The 18,234-nt window shown below is 34.4% G+C and overlaps 1 protein-coding gene and 1 pseudogene across 1 annotated transcript in view; one reads left to right on the forward strand and one right to left on the reverse strand.

The window, feature by feature from the left end:
- Window positions 1-2,917: 2,917 nt before the first annotated feature.
- On the reverse strand, window positions 2,918-3,033 carry LOC111729170 (annotated as a pseudogene).
- A 1,296-nt stretch (window positions 3,034-4,329) lies between these two features.
- Window positions 4,330-18,234, forward strand: part of GPM6A (glycoprotein M6A) — a 125,003-nt gene continuing 111,098 nt past the window's right edge. The window contains exon 1 of the mRNA XM_011371535.1: window positions 4,330-5,127. Within this exon, the coding sequence (XP_011369837.1) occupies window positions 5,091-5,127 (37 nt within the window). The 5' untranslated portion in view covers window positions 4,330-5,090. The remainder of the gene's footprint in view (window positions 5,128-18,234) is intronic.

The raw sequence follows: 18,234 nt of genomic DNA on the forward strand, positions 1-18,234 counted from the left end.
AGTCTCGGTAGAGGGCATTTTGAAGAATGAACGAGCAATGTTGTCAAGTTTGTGAGTAGTTCCCCTCTCTGAGATAAGAATTCCTAGGTTACCTAAGATGATCTCTGGAAATGTAAGAGTAGAGTTTCATATATTTTCTCATCCACAAGGGGACTTACAATCGAATGTACAAGCAAAAAAGGCCGACATGCTTATTATAAAGCTGAAAAGACTTGAATTTTATTTTTCTTCATCATTTCTCTGTTTACCATGTTGTGCAATCAGCTTTTTTAGAGGATTTTTTTCCATCATCTGTGTCTGCAGGAACATTGAAAGCAAGACTTAAAAATCAACATTTTAAAACTCAGAACTTCTGACAGGCTGCAGCTTTGCCTGTTATTTTTTCCTCCCTCCCTACCCCAGCATCACTTTTAGCCTCTCTCTCTCTTTCTCTCTCCCTCTCCCTCCTCTGTTTCCATCTCTTACTCTCTGTTCTTATTTATTTTTACAAGCTTGTCATTTGCAATATCCAGTGTGATATGTAATGTTAGCTTAACTGAGATGTCTGAATTGTTAAACTTTGGTCAAATAAATGGAACAACAACAACAAATAAACTCATCCTTCAGCTGAGATATAAATAGTGTCCATTGTCATTAATGTAACAGTAAGATTTAGTCCAAATGAGGAACCACTACCACGAAGGTCTTCTAACTGTGCTAATTAAGTACTGAACAACTTTAACTTTCTTTTTTATGGAGGGTGAGTTTAAAAGAACAAAATTCAAATCCCAATCCCTTCATTTACCAGCCATGTCACCTTGAAAAATTTGCTTAGCCTTCTAAAGTCATATCAACTTATACCTTCTAGAAAAGCAAGAAAACTTCAACTATCAAAACTGAAAAATTGGTTAGGTATCCTTGCTTTAGGCTCATGTAGCAACCTGTACTTTTCTATCCTTATTAGTTATCGCTTGTCACATAGCATTGAGATTTTTGACCTGTCTTATGCTATTAGGCTGTAAACATCATTAGGGAAGAGATTACCTCTCTTGCCTACAGCAAGTTCCTATGTCTATAAGAATGCTAAATAAACATTTGTACAATAAAAGAATGAAAGGAAGTGGCGGCAATGATACTTCAGTTCAGCAAAGACTTTTAAGGAACATGGTCATTCTGTGAATCGATTGATTGCATTATACAAGTATACAATTCTGAAGAATGTTAAACTACTTTTATAATGTATTTAAATCATTCAAATGTTTGTGGTATCTCTTTGAGAAAATTTTATAGAAGTCAATTTCTTACATAGAGTTCAAATCAGCAGAAGAGAATGTTCTTTTTCTTTGTCAAAATGTGGGAAGAAATCAACTAAGACATTTTATTCTCAAGATAGTGTTGAATGTGTCTGAAACATTTGAGAGAAAAAAAGTTTCAAACAGTGGTCATGTCTCTTTGTCCTGTATACTACAATTGGTTCATGTAATCATCTTTCCACATGTCCTTTATTTTATGTCTAACCTAAGAACCTTGATCATTTTTTTCCATTTCTTACAGCTGGTGCTGTATTTGAGATCATCAACTTGCTGTTTAATCTGCAACTCTGTTTACTTGACTGTATTTTGAACATTGAATCACAAAGATGACTAATTATATATTACGGGAATATGTACATATTTTCTTGGTTAATATAATAAAATGTTTATAAAGATAAGATGTTTATAAAGAGCCAGCTCCAAATTAACGTGAATTAGGAGAAATGAGAAGGACTTACAGTGGGTTTAGATTTCGTGAGTAATGTATCTTCTAGCTAACAGAGGAAGAAAGGAATATATATTATAAATATACCTTAGACAATTTTTAAAAGGGAAAATGTAATTAACATTTATTATTATATTTTAAAACTACCAATTGAACTCATATCATACATTTAAATAGATGACTAAAAATAGAATGGGGCAAATATAAAGTGATATAATGAAAAGAATACTAAGTGAGTCATCTCATCATCTTAACTTATAGGTTTTAAAGATCTAGAAAAAAGCATTGCCAGTTCCTAAGGGTCATATAATATATTTTGGAATTCATAAAGTTAATCTACAATGATGTCAACCATTTTTCTTTTCTAACTAGTTTTCAGATACTTGGTTGTTCAAAAAGATATTTTAGCTTAAATGAAATCAAGACGTTAAAAAACAATTCCAGAAACAATAATCAGCCAGAGCAACTTGACCGTCCTCAAACAGGAAGAAGGAAAAGAGGAATTTACGTTTCATGGAGACAGTTTCTGTTTGAGAGGATAAAAAGTTCTGGAGATGAATGGTGGTGACGGTTGCAGCACAATATGAATGTACTTAGTGCCACAGGACTGTACACATACACAGGACTAAAATGGTACATTTTATATTGTGTGTATTTTACCACAATAAAAAAAAAAAAATGAACCTGCTCACTGATAGGTGATTGCCATAAAGAAGCTGTGCATACATGTTTCTTCATGAGTTTAATTAGCTTGGATTTGAAGTAGTTCTTTTTATGGTCAAAAATCGGTATAAGTTACTATTGTCTTCTTTTGGTAAAACAATTTTTGTGTAGAAGAGTCTATTTTAGACAAAAAGTTGATGCGCTGCAGTTTCCAGAAGGAAAAGAAGTCATATTCCTTTTCCATTTATCTTGCTCAATGAATATACTTTTTGTTTCCCTTTCATTTTCCTTTTACTCCTTCCCTTTATGTGCATGGTGAAAAAGAAAGCCATGGGCTGAAGCTGACTTTTGAAGACACTCATAATGAGGAATAGAGCAATCAGGGAAGCAGCGCCATGCTCAGAGCTTTAGACGAGGCCTGGGTTCTAAGACTTACTTGGTCATTTGCTGGTCCTTTCGCTGGGTCTCCCAAAGTCTCAGGGTTTTTTTGTTTTTTGTTTTTGACTATTATTATTTATGCCTACAGCACCTAGTCTTCCTAGGTGGTCTCCCATCCAAGGACTAACCAGGCCCGACCCTGCTTAGCTTCCAAGATCAGACATCGGGCTTATTCAGGGTGGCATGGCTGTAGACCATGGACCATGGCTCCACTAGGGCACGAACCCAGGACCTTCTGCATGTAAGACAAACATGCTAACTGCTACACTTTGGAACCACGTCCCCAAAGTCTCAGTTTTTCCAACATAAAATGGGGGAAAAATAGCACATTCTCTATTTGTTATACAAATGGGTTAATGCATATAAATATATTTTGTGGACTGTAAACTGCTCTAGAATTTAAAGGCATTATTTCTACTGCTTTTACTATTAATGGTTTGTTTCCCTGATGATTTCTGTGGTATAAAATGAATGAAAAATATGTGAGTGATGAGCCTTTCTATTTGGACGATATGCCAGGTTATGTCAGCCTGGGTGAATGGAAGCAGAGATGCTGTATGACTTGGCTCTTTGATTTCTCTGTGGCTTCCTAATCTCAATTTCTGCCCTGAGCAAGCAGCCCTCTCCCTAGCCCCTGAATACAGATTAGAATATAATCAGAAGACGTAGTTTTTTTCCCATTATTTGAATTATATTTACCTATGGGTTAAATTCATTTGAAGAGAAAAAACAACTGCAAATGATTATAGAATTAAGAAAGCATTTTTTTTTGAGAAATCATGAGAAAGTGGAATGTTGTATAAGAACTCTTTCTTCTAAATAGTTGCTTTTGTAATGATTTTGTAAAGGGTGGTGTGTACCGTGTTACTGACCCACTTTTAAAAATGTACATGAAACATGCTATAATACAAGAACATGTACTGTGGATAATTACGGTGTGATTTTATTTTTAAAGGTAAAGAATACAGTTGTGTATGTGTGTGTGTGTGTGTGTGTGTGTGTGTGTGTGCGCACTTGCTTAGAGATGGAGACAGGGACAGGGTTTCTCCTTCCTTTAGAATCTAGTAAAGGTTTATTTCTACTTGAAAGAGATACTGTTTATTTTCTTACTATACCTTTTGTGAAGTATTGAGACACTCGGGTTGTGCCCTGTCACTCTGGCGGCTGAAGTACAAATGCTAATTTCTTGCCAGACTGCAGCATTGGGATTTGCATTCCAAATCAGACTGCAGACTCCTATTATAAATTGCTTAGCCCGTTGTTACTTACCTAGAATTTCTTCCTTCTCATTCCCCAGTAATGACCCTTGAAACAATTCTCTTTCAAGAGATTCCCATTTAAAATCAGCAGTTTTGGTGGGCTAAAGGAACAATAAATTACAAAGACATCAGTAGACTTTTTTATTCAATTTCAGTGTTTTTTACCTTTTCTTTAAGAGTCTCATGGCATTGAAGAAAAATAATTACTTAAAACATATCTTTTGCACTTAAAGGTGTATATTCATTATTTTGGAAATCATATACTTCTATATCTTTTTAAATCTGAAAGGTCTGGGCTTATAAATCCTCCCTTAATAATAACCTTGTACAGATAAACTCTGAAGTGGTATAATTGCATTCAATTTTGGCACTTTTAAATCAAATTAACTAGATACTTAGGAGAAAAAAGGAAAACGCATTTTTGCAAGGTATCTGACTGGGTGAGAAGCCACTGCTGCAGCATAAAGAAGCGACAGGAATCTGGGCTTTCCCACTCTGGTGGTGAAGGGGGGAATTCTGGGGTGGTGGTCTGCTTCATCTTAGGAGGACACCCCTCCATCTGTTCACAGCCCAGCCTGTTTCCAATTTAAAATCCAGATTTCCATACAAACCTCAATTTCTTTTCCCCATTTTAAATGCAGAGCAAGGCTTGCGAATCATTGGAGTCTTTGCTACTAGGACTCAGACCAGATTTCCCCCCAAAATTCTCAGGCTGTTGGCTTGAATACCTGCTTACAGTGGTACACAATGGGCAGCTTTGAGAAGAAAAATTGATAATCTTCACGGAAGAGTAATTTGAATGAAATTACACTTGACAGCCTGTCTCCAAGCAAACAAGAGGCGCGAGGGAGCCTTAGCTAAGCTCTGAGGACTTGCCCAAGCCACTGCTGTTGGAGGCTCTCAGGGAAAAAAAAAAAAATCACCAGTTTTTCCAGCTTCTAATTGAGCTTTTGATTAATTCCGTGTACCAGATTCTACTGAAGAAAGGTAGCCATGGAAGAGAATATGGAAGAGGGACAGACACAAAAAGGTACTGTGCTAAAAAGGGTTTATTTGTAGCTGAGTAATTATTTTGCAGTTTCCTTGTTTGCTTTAGACACTTGCCAGTAAGGCTAATGAATGTTTCTCTCTTGGAAGGCATTTTTTGTTTCTCCTTTCGCCCGTTCCTCACTTGCAGTAATGTCTGGCATGAATGTTGTCATTATTTGCAAATCCTTCAGATACAAGTCGGGTGTTAGTGATGCGAGCATCGTGGTATTGCTGCAAACTATTTCTTAGACCAGCCTTCGTTAACCTTAATTTATTTCATGTTTTTACACTTGTCGAGCTGGGTCAAAGGATTCCTGGTGTGAGCCACAAAGGCAATATTTGGAGCTAGCCATAGTTGAAAATCTGATGATGTAACCATTATCGATACCTTTAAATGGACATCTGATAGAACAAAGACTGAGAATATATTTATTACATTTTGGTTGGGGCACCTTTTAAAACACCTTTTTTTGGGAGGAGGGGGGGCCATGGATGCAGTTTAGATTTGATACAGATGGAGCAAAGGTTCATCAGTTTTCAGAGTGTGTCCTGACGTTAAGGTTTTCCTTTCCGTAGAGTTGACCGTATGTAATCAACTTCTGAATAATGCACATCAAGGATATTTTCCGATGAACTTTAAGTCTGTGTAGGTATATCTGGCTGTATAAGTTAAAGTGAAATTGTCATTTTTGTAGGTGAAAAATGGCCAAATATTAGCAATTTCAAATGATTCAAACACTATAATGTCTATGTGTGTGTCAAGTGGTGGCTTTGAAGGGAACTGTAGCTTTCACCCCAGAATCGGCATCGTTGTCTCTCATGTCTGCTGTCAGGCTTATGTAATGTTACAGAAAATGCTCTTGTGTTCTTAGGATGAAACAGTAACATAGGTAATATTTAAGAGTAGTATTGAGAAGATTCAGCTACCAAATTTGATTTTGAATGTATATAAATGCATTATTTTAGAAAACTATATTTTACATGATAAAATAGGTAGTTTGGAAACATGGTTTAGTTTTTTTCATTATTTTGAGCCATTTGGCTTTGCTTAGTCTCCTAATACACACACTCACACACACACACACACACACACACACACACACACACGTATAATCAAAGAGCATTAAATATGTAAAGGTTTTATATGAGCAATAGAAGGAGATAATAAATAAGCCAATGTCTAAATTGTGGTCGTTAGCCCACTTGTTAATGATAACCTGTAATAGAAACTCATAATCTACAGAAATATCGTGTAATCTATTTTTAAAGTAAAAGGCAGACTCAACTACCTTTATTATGTGAACAAAAACCTTAAGTGTTCATCTATGATTTGAAATGACAAATTTTCATGGCAATTTCCATCATTAAAAGGTACCTCAGCTGAATGTTTTGCTTTGGGAATAAAATACTTTATTTTAATATGGTTTTTTTTTGTAGCATATAATGAGACTGCTTCTTGGCTAGTCAACCTGTTTAAGAAAAGAAAACTGATCATTTTAAATAGAGAAATGATATTTATTACACTAAATAAAACCTTTGAGATAAATCATGGATTGTGGTAACAGGTCGAATATGTCTGCTCAAGCCTTAGTAGATGCAGGAATGAAGGAAAATGATGTAATTAGTTGTGATGTTTTTTTCTCAGATAACATTGAAAATCATGAGGGTAGGGGCAGCAGTTGTGTGATGGGGAAGATTCTGTTCCACTGGGTTCTTTTTAACATCGAGATGTAAATACTTAAATCAGGAACAGGAGTAGAAAATAATGTTTTGAAAATTAAAAGTTGTTTAATGGTTCATAAGTACAGAAAGATATATAGCTAAAGTTTCTATGATTAAACTCTTTTTTTGTAATTGAGAAAAAGACATTATAATTTTCTTCATTCTTGGCCTTCTATTCCTCTCAACTATGTCTGTGACATTTTTTTCTATATAAGTTTGTTGTTAGAAAGTTGTATTTGAATACAAATGCTCTTTCTACATGTTCAGGGGTTGAAGAACAATGTGCAATTTATGGGATTGAAGTTGAAGGAGCTCCTTGACAAGCAGGTAAAATCATTAGAGGTTTTTCAAGAGTTTAAGTGGACAGATTTAATGATCCATCTTCTTTAAAGGAAAGCAGCACTTTGCATTAGCTCTTACCCTGTTTTTCTTATGTTGCATAGGATTTTCTTAAATGATAATTCAGATATCACAGAATTTTCTTCCATTTTAAAGATGTTTTCCTGGTCCTTTATGCAATTTAAACCTATTCTTCCCTGTTACGAATTAGAGGGACTTAAATTCATGTTGATATTTACCCATGTCACTATTTAATTTCAACTAGAACGTAAAATGGAAGCTGGTGGTTTTATAAACATATTTGAAAAAAATAATATGCTTAAGGACTTCAAAAGATTGTTCATAAGAAATATGTCTTTCTTAATGAGATCTCCCTTCCCTAAAAGCCAGTTGAAAGCAGTCCTAACGCTTACCTTAATTCAACTATATGTGTTCATCCTGGTAGAGAGAATAATTTAAAAGTATGAGTGACTTCCTCACCAATCTGCTCAATGAGTCCACGCCTCGGTCTGACACTGAAATGGGGTCATTAACCCGTTTCTCCATTCATTTTTGCCACACTCTCCACAGGTGAGGATCTCGTTGTGCTGAGTGGCAGTCTGGTGCTTTAAGAAACATGCATTTCTGGTAATACATGGTCTTTAAATGAAAGCCAATTACTTTATCTTGTTTTCGACCAAAGCAACAGTGTTCTGGTATTAGAGGGGGAGAAAAAAGAAAAGAGGCTGTCTAGAGCTGAGCCCTTACATCCAGCTATCATAAACCTAGCATCACTGTCTTCAACAATTGAGATGTATATTCACCAAATCATGACAAGGGCTTCAGTTACTATAGAGGGGTTCAGTCAGCTAAGTGCATGAAGAGATTTTTACAAAGATGCATGACCATTACTTTGTAGAAACTTCAGTGAATGCATTACTGAATTAGGAGGCAGTCACAGAGGAAGGTTGATGAATCAATGATTAGAAGATGTGGTAAAATCATATAAAAGGAAAATAACAATGCACAGGAAATGTTAGCAAGTCGGAATCTTCATAAATTGCCTAAACTGTTCCAAATAGTCAGAAACCTTATTGACTTAATTTCTGAACATGAACATAATATGAAATAAGCCTCAAAATTACATGTTATGTACAGAAATGTTTGATCAGCTCCAAAGATAACAGCCATGGTGTTATTCATCATGTTTTTCTGGTATAATTAGCAGCATACTAATCTATGTTGTCAGCCTCTTAAACCGAACAGAGTCAACCACTGACTTCCTCTCCCACACTGAAGCCTGGTCTCTCATTCCCCAAGAGAAGCAATCTTTGGTGACTCTCCAGGGACTGGGTCACTACAAGAAGTGGAAGATCAAACTTGGTGTGAACAGAGCCCAGCTTCGTCATTTCAACATCCATCATATGGCCATTCATCCTTAGCCCAACACCACTAACATATGCGTCATGTCAGCATATCCTTAGCTTATTAAAACCAGCAAGAATATCTAGAGGAAAAGACATTCAATCTTAATGTTTATCTATCTCATAACTCATAATACGGTATACTTATATTTGAATGTCTGCTTATAATTACGTACTTTACATTTTACATTATACATTTATATAATGTCCTTTCCTCTTATACACACATATCACTATAAAGGAGTCTATTTACAAAAGCATATATTTCATATTTATGGGCTGACAAAGTCTTTTCGAAATTTTTTTTTTTTTTTTTGACTAGGGTTATTCTTGCCTTGAAAGATGACTTTGGAGCCTAGCTCTTACTTGGGCAGACATCATCCCTATAATAAATTAAAAAGGAGGTAGCATTGGCTCTATGACACTAGATGATATTATTGGTCAACCTAAATTGCCTAGTGATTTCAGTGCCAGACAGTGCCCTAAGGACTTTACATAAATTAACTCATTGACTTTTCACAATGACCTTAAGTGGTACTAATACTGAGGAAACTAAAAATCAAATAGGTTAATTTACTTGACCAAAGTCGCGTAGTAGCAAGCAGTAGGGCCAGGATTCCATACTGTCAGACTGAGGTCAGAATCTGACTTTTAACCACACCCTGCACTGCACTACATGTCAATAATGGGTTGCCTGCCACACCCCCTTCTAAGTGGCTATGCTTCAACCACACACTTCTACTACACTAATCAGCCATGCTCTGTAATTTATGGCTGTACTCTTTATCATCAACTCTGGCTTTTTTGGCTGGATGTGGACAACTTTATCAAGGATAGGCAATCCCTAGGTGGCTCAATGGGACTTCTCTCTTGAGAATTAGAAAAGATTATTCTTAATGTGCCTTCAGGGGCTACTTATCCCTCCATATATTTTTACAGTGACTGTGCTCTCCATCCCCCAGCTAATCTGAATGAATCTCTGTTCTTTGCAATCAAAAGACCTCTAAATGTCCAGATTCTTTTAGGAATTTTATGTAAAGAGGCTTAATGTTAAGAACTTTGCCCCAAGTTTAATGGGCTAAGTGGCAGCTGAACCAAACGTATATTCATTGTGTCCTTAAATCTTGCCTTGACACCACTCTTTAACACATTCTAGGCGATTCCAAATTTGAATAATTGGTTCACATTAAAGCCATGACCTACAAGTAAGTAAGTATTGATAATGAAATATTTTGAGAACCATTGCAAAGAAATTAAAGAACCAGAATGAGTTAAAATGTCTGCTTCATTAACAGAATTAGAATCTTTAATAGTATGCCATTGAAATTCATAGACCAGTGGCTAGCAAAATGACAACATTAAAAACCTTTGAACGATCATTGAAATGGAAGAATTAATTAGCCTCCCTATGTTTCTTGGAGGTTAGCTTCTTGCAGATTCATGAAAAAGGGAACTTGTCTTGTTTGTCCAGCTCCAAGTGGACACATTTTATCTCAACGGTTATTGTTAGTTACCATCTCAGCATTTGCATAACAAAACTAGAAGAAACATAGAGTTTAGATTTTATAAAGCGTTTAGGAGAAATCAGTCTCATAATTTGACAGCTGTGTTTTTACTAGTATTTAATGCTGGAGTCTAAGTAATTAACTTTATGTTGTTATCCAATGTAGTTCTAAAACACCTGTCAGTGAGAAAAATTAGGTGTATTTTTCATAAAATTTAATAGAAATTCACAGAACTTCTACATTGCTCAGGTTATATATAATGTTTTAGAATTTTGTCTTTTTATATTTTCATTGGATCAGTTGCTAATTATGTTTTTTATAATGTTGGTGTTATTTGTCTCAGAGATCCAAAATGCTCAATAACACAAGTTCAACCATCTTATTAGGATAAAGGATATATGTAGATTTTTTCTACAGTATCATTAAAATGAATGTATTTACTTTTTAGATTGAAAGTGCCTGATATAGTTGCTTCATTAATTCCTTGTACTGAAACTTAAACATTTAAGGAGACTAAGTTCATTGTAGTAGATTGAGATATCGATACAGAATGTACTTAGAGTGTTGACTTCAAAAATGGTTTTTAGAAGTTAATTATTCTTTAATTAATCCAAAAGGCAAGGTGCATATAGGATTCATAGAATGCAAGAAACAACTTCTAGTTTGTATATGTTGGCCTCCATTATCCTCTACATGTACAAACACCCTCCCTCCACACAATATTTTTGACAATTTTCTTTTTCATACATTGAAGGCAGACTGCCTGGCTTAGTTTCAAAATCCTTTTGGATAGCATCCATACTAACAGGTGGCACAGCTGTGGATTAGCTGACATTATAAAAATAATACATGTTTTCCCAAGTGTTCTCTATTCAAGTTGTGACCATTGTCTTGCATATTCTTAATCTGAAAGAAACTTCCTTCTTTGTCTGTGAAAATAAAAGGAAAGAAAAACAGAAGATAACTGATTTGTTTCTCTGAAATTGTGAGTGAGAAATTTAACTTTGGTCACAGATGAAAGTCAGTAGCTTATTGGAGTCTGTTTATAGAGTTCACTGGAGAATTAAGTTACAACGTGAGAAAATCTGAGATCAGAGGAAAAAGGAAGGATAGCTGTTGGCTATTAAATGATGTGTGTTCCTAAAGTACTAAGATATAGCAACACAAAGGAACATTACTGCTGTGTATAATCAGAATGATTTTCAAAGGAAAGAAAGACATTTGGCACATTGTTTAAATGGCTTAATGATTTTGGACTTAAATTTCTATAGGTGAGAAATGGTAATCTTTTAGTATATCTACCTCTACAAGAGAACAATTTGGTGGAATCTGTCCCTGAGAATGATGATAGAAACATACAACATACTGTTCACATTTCCTCCTATTATGGAGCATGCATGCTTTTTCCTTATTCTCAAGTAAAAGTGAAGCAATTAAAATTTTTTGCTAATTATCATTTTCCACTAATTAATTATAAATGTCTATAATTAATTATAGAAATTTCAATGTTTTGGTGAATACTTTCTCTCTTGTTTTAATGCAATTTACTTCCCCCATTAGAAGGGTTCTTTGAATGATGAATTAGCATTTCTTTCTTAATAAAACAAAATGTAGAAGAAAAAAGTTATAACTGGTTATATTCTTTTATTGTTATTTGATGAGAAAAAGTTCTAGTAAATAATTCAAATGAAAAATAGTAGTTGGTTAAATCTCTTTCCCCTAAAACTTAGCCATTTCTTTTAAGTTTTTCAGATACCTTTCCATACCACTTTTCTTGTATTAGTGAATGTCTGTTTTTCATTTTTAATGGTCTATACCGTATCAATTTTGCACTTCGATTTAGTGATTGCAAATCTGAAATATAGCTAACTGCCTTTACAAACATGATTTGTTTTTATGGAAAAATAGTAAATATAGCTAATATTTAATAATCTGGGCACTGTCTTAAGCATTTCATATTGAGTAGTGTGAATATATGTTAATATTAATGAGTAAGTATTGATTATAGTTTTCTTATCAATTACAAATGTTCTTTAACTTTATGGACACACTATTTAGTTCGATCGCTATTTAGTTTAAATTCAGCTCTACAGGGAACTAGAAGAAAATCTCACACACATTATCTGGAGAACAAAGAGGATTTTAACTTAATGAAACGAGATAGTCTTCATTTCAGTTCTGAGAAAAAAAATGTGTCTAGTTAGAAATCATTTTTTCCCATAATAATAACATTCAAATTCAAATTTTGTAGTTCTATACCTCAAAATTTATTTTTCAGCAGTGGTAAAGAATTATATTGATTTTTGACAAAATACCTTTAAATATTTTGCAATTAGAAATAATTTTAAAAATATAGGTTTGAACATGATGTGAGTAATGGAACTCTTAGATATGACATGAATATGGGTTGTCCATTAAAACCAGCCTTAAACTTTGAAGAGTTTTGACTATCTGAAGTAGTGCCCATATATTACCAAACCCAGATTTGTTTAATGGTTTGTTATACTTCAGAGATTTTATGATAGTTTTAAATCAAATGTTTTAAAATCTCATTCTTTTACAGTAAAAGATCACCTTGAATGCTTTTCATAGAATAATTGAACTTAAAATACTTAAATCTCTTTGCTCAACCACCCACAAAGAAAGTTGTAATTAAGTCTTAAGATCTAGAATTCAGAATCCATACACTCGTATGTTCTACATAAACCTTAAACACATAGGAAAGCCAGCAGTTTTTGTAGTCTGCTGTCATAGTGAGTGGCCAGTTAACTTGTGGGTTCCCAGATCAGATAACTCGCTGCACGCTGGCTCTTTTCCTACACCTTAACTCACTCTCCGTATAACTTAATCTGCATTATTCAATTTTAATTTTTCTCAAAATCCATTTTTAAAATTTAATTTTCTGTATCATTATCTTTGAGTTTGATGGATTTAATGTATTAGCTGAAATAGAGAGTAGGTGAAAGAGCTTATAATATCTGCAACATAGTAGGAGTTTAGAAAATTCTGATTCCTTCCCATGTCTCCTTTCCACTCATCATAACACATTGTGACATTTTAAAAAATAAGCAAATTTCTTTGAGGCAGAGAGTCAGAATGAAAAATTAAAGAATGCTAAGGGGTTAATCACTTTTTTGAATTGTTGTAAAATATTTTTTAAATGTTTATTTAGCACTTAATAAATAGCACTTCTTATCGTTTAGCTTTTAATGTTTATGTTATGTCCCATCTCCCTTTTCAAAGTATAAGTGTCTTACGGCTATGGATTTTATCTTTAGTTCTTGAACCCAACCTGCAAAGTGCTGTGAGTACAGTCCTATTCATGTCTGATGATGATGATAATGATGATGGAGGGAAAGAAAGAGGAGGATGAAGAGGAAGAGGAAAAAGACGAGGTCCACCATATAGGCTAAAGGACTGATGGAAAACCTTTTTTAAAATAAAGGTGGATCTCATAGAGCAGCTAAGCCTAGCTTGGAAAAATGATGCCCTTATTCCATTTTATGCCATTAGATTTGAATTTAAAATATTTCTTTTTATTTTTAGACCTGAAATACATTCAGTTGTTTGATAGCAGCGTTCATGAAAATGTTACTGTTGGGGTGCTCTGAATTCTGGCATTGCCCCAGCGGCATGGATGGGGGTAACAATGCAGAAGTGCAATTTGAATTTTTCCTCGGTTGTTCCCCACCAAAGCAGCAAAGAATTACAGGTCAGCGAGATTTAGAAGAAGTAAAATTTATTGAAAGTACAGTTTAGAAGGAGATAGGCCACACTAAGAAAGGCTGTAGTCCTGTGGAATTTAGGAGGTGAAAAGATAAAAGATAGAGTACACTCTAAGAGAGGAGTAGATTCTCAGCAAAGAGGAGTGTAACTATACAGGTTACCATGCAAGGAAGGTCTGTATTATGTTAGGGCCTCATAGGTGGTTACAAAGGCATTCCTAAGTGATTGACAAGTGAGGTAATTTTGATTGACACTGGACTGCTGCTATATAACACTTGGCCTAGTGCGCATGTGCTTACTCATAATTCTACTACCAATGGAATATTCTTTGAGCGGTCTCTGGGCTGTCTCTGGGCTAGGCTTCCATTCCTTTGTTCCTTTGTCACTTATGTCTAACTACCTACCTAACAAAAATGAATTGATATTTGTTGTTATTACTAAAGTGCCCACATATTTTTCATATTACAATTTTAACAATTGAGTGAAATACATTGAACTGTCAGGTTTAGTAGATGATTACTGAAACTTGTGAAGTTATGTCTTGTAACATTTTATAAGATGCTGATAAAGAAAATGTAGCATAGTGGTTTATAAATTTGCTGACGCTGGGCTCACTGTGTTCATTAGTAAGTGTTCAAAGAAAACAAAATTGCAGGAGAAATAATAGTTTAAAATTATTGAGGATAATTTAATGAGACAAGGCCATTCAGAGGCTACATCTAGTTGTGTTACCTGCTTTGTGTTACCTGCGTCTAGTCATGGCTGTGTTGTGTGAGTCCCGAAAGATTTGCGTGGAGGTCCCACGTTTTGATAAGAAAGAGCAGGCAAAGAGTAACAAATAGAAGCAATTTTACTAAGTAAAGCAAACAAAGTAAAGCACACTTGAGAGAAAGTCCAAGCGGGCAGATTGATAGATAATCGAGTGTGCTGAAAAGTTGAGTATCTGATTTATATGGGCCATAGAGTTTCTTTGTTCTTCTTCTGTCCTTCCTACCTGGAATGGTGCGAATTCCTAGCTCCTCCCTCTGAACCTCTCACTCCTGACCTGGGTATGCAGAGTGTGTGTTAAAACCCCTGCACCATGGGGACTTTGAGGGTAGGTGCATGCTCAGTTAACTAATTTTGCCCATACCACTTGAGCACTCAAGAATAAGGTCATATAATGCTCATCTGCAGTTAACGAACCACAGGGGAGTGGGGGTCAGGGGCGTGAGGAAAGCGCCAGGCACCCCCAGGCACCCAGGTACCTTGCCTGTCTATTTAGTTTGGATATATGTTTAATTACAACATCCTGTATATTCTTTTGCTGAGCGGGGCTTGAGGCCTCATTAACCCTTTATTGTCCATCTTCCTCCGGCTCATATCTACCTATCTACCTATCCTGTCTTTCAGTTTTTAAGATCATAAATTCAAAGAATAGTATGCAATGAGTAACAAATTTCTTTTTACCTTCTTTTATGCTTTCAGTTTTCATAGTTTTATCAGTATATAGTCTTTAACAGTTGCCCGATATTGTGGTTGTAAGCAAGGTACAGTCTGAAAACAGGGCATTTAAGCTCTAGTCAGTGGTATTTGTGGAGTATTTGGTCTACACATCTCCTTGCAGTTTGTTGTACTAATTTTTTGGTATACTAAACATTAATTTATGCTTTGGGATAAACATGTGATACCATTATTTGGTAAGATTGAGAGTGAGTTTTTCCGAAACATCTAAAATAATATCATGTTTTTTATGCCAGTTATGTGGCCCAGTCAAAAAGTATAATCTTGAGAAAAGTTTTTATTTATTTATTTATTTGTTATTTTTATACAGTGATTTATTGTAACACTAGATAAAAATTTAATCATCATAGAGATGGCAAACACTTGTTACTGACATTGATCTCTACACCACAAGAGTGAAAGGAACTATTAATATATGACATGTATGGTTCTTTCATAGTGATGTTTGGTACCAACATCAGCATATTCTGTGTGGCTACCATTTGTATATGAATATTAAAAATATTTTTACTTGTTTCTGGTATATTCGGAAGGAAAGTTTGTGTCACATTCACAGTTACATCATCATTACAATCTCTGGCCTCAACTCTAGTACTTTATTTTCTTTCAAATAATGCAATGATGCAAAAGCAATAATGCAATGATGCAAAAACAACACCGTTATAACCTAAAGGTGCTGCAGTCTCTTCAAGCAAGTGGACTCCGCATATCTCTGTCCTACCAAGCAATACATAATTTTTAAAATATTAAAAATATAGAGTGTATATTTTTTCATCTGATATGCTCCTTTAAAAAATATCAGATCCACTGAGCACTATATTCCATCTGTATCAGATTCCGGGCACATCTCTTCTTATTTATTGACATATGTACATTTCTCTTCAGCCTTTAGGTATTAAAAGATTTTTTTTAATGTCTATTGAGTGATTTGTGACTTATTTTACTATATTGTAGATGTATTAGGTTAAACTTTATCAAAGCACTAATATTAGACAATTTTGATCAACAAAAAATGGCACTTTAATATATACTATAAGTGTGCTACATTTTTGAAAATTTTTAATGTGTTCATTATTCTTATGTAGAAAACAGATAATATATGGCATGATTAAGATTTTCATATTACATTTACATGAAGTATAGTAAGTTTAAACATTCTTCAAGATCTTTGTGAGCTCATTAATTTTCTGTGTTATTTTCCCTTTTAGCAAAAATTAGCAACATGTTTAGAGACTTTGTTGTTTGATACCTTCATATATAATGACGAAGCTAACATTGTTCTCATTTTTGAAGTTGCATGTCTTTGGTACTTTGTGTACTTGTTAAACATTACACTGAATTAGTGTCTGTGACTTACTCTGCCTGTCTAAGGGTAAACAGCATGTCTTTTCATCTAGATAGTGGAATATCTGCTCTATTTTCCCCTGGATAAAATAATACTCTAAAAATCATTTTCCATACATGTGCCATGACTCAGTGGAATCTCATCTCCCACAAGCTGACAATGCCACTCTGTCACGAGTGGTTCTTTTTTATATCATCTAAGATAAGTTTACAAATCTGCTTGTGATCCTTGAGGGACAAATGATTACATACCATTTTAATATTGAATGGAACCCAGACATTAACTTGAATTGTTATTATCTCTGGTTACTTTGAAGGTTTATTGTGCAAGAAAGAGAAGCATTCATTGAAAGGGTCTTATGATCTATGTTTTAGAAATATGATGGAGCAATAATTTAGGCTTTACAGTGGACAGTCATGCAGGACAACTCTGGAGGACAATGAAGTGCCCTTTATTTTACGTGGATGCGAAGTTTTACTGGTGAATTTTTAAATGTGGGTGTGTGAAAAAAGTAGGAATGGATGAGAAAGAATTGCATGTACCTGATTTTGCTACAGGATGGAGTAAATTGTTTCAGACCAGTTTTGGCCCAGAGGGTGAAGAGTCCCATTATAATTTAGATGATTTCCATTCAGTGCAATTGATATGACACATTATGAAAAAAAAGACTTAACATACATGTGGCTACAATACATTGATTAAACAAAGCAATTTATTTCTCTAACCCAGATTTTGGTACATGTGTAATTTTATTTTTTATACTTTGTATATATTTTCAGCTATTTATGTTTCCATTTTGTAAAATCCAAATGAGATTCCTCTTTAATCTCTGTGACAATGTTTAACCATCTACCACAAATTACACAGCTATTGAAATTATTTAATGATTTCCTGACCATTTAGAAATCCTTTTAAAAATCCTTTCAGGATCATATTATTTGAAACAAAAAATTTTTCAATTTCTTTGAAGTTTATTATCTAAAATCTATCTGACCTGAGAGACCATAACAAAGTTGAATGAAAAAAAGATCTAAACCTGAAAATATATCTGAATTATATCTTTCTCAAAAGGGTTTTTCATTATGCTTTTTGAGTAAGAGTTTTTTTGTTTGTTTTTGAAAATAAGTTGTATTTTCAGAGTAACTTTAAACAGAAGTCTTTGGACATGTCTGTTGTACCTCAGCCCTCTCCCTCACTACAGTATTTAAATTTGTATTTTGTATTTAAAAATGTTGTATCTCTGTGCCCTTTATGCTTTTACTTTGTTGCATTCACAGCAGTCTTTATTATAAGTTGAGATTCCAAAACTCTTCAGTTGATTCTTGAATTTGTGGAAATTTCTAGCCCTTCATAGGGTGAGAGGAGAACAAGGATTATCAGCTTAGTGTCTGTTATTTCAGAAGAGGTCATTGAATGCTACCGCACAGAAAAGACAGTGGTTCAGAGTCAGAAATTAAGGAAATGGATATATGTTTTGGCCAAAACAAAAATGATTTATGTTTCAGAAAAGGATTGATGCCTGTCTGAGTCCAGAGGAGAGAGCTGGCTGGAGCTCCCTGGATGCT

This window comes from Pteropus vampyrus, unplaced genomic scaffold (genome assembly GCF_000151845.1).
Source record: "Pteropus vampyrus isolate Shadow unplaced genomic scaffold, Pvam_2.0 Scaffold8, whole genome shotgun sequence".
NCBI lineage: Eukaryota > Metazoa > Chordata > Mammalia > Chiroptera > Pteropodidae > Pteropus > Pteropus vampyrus.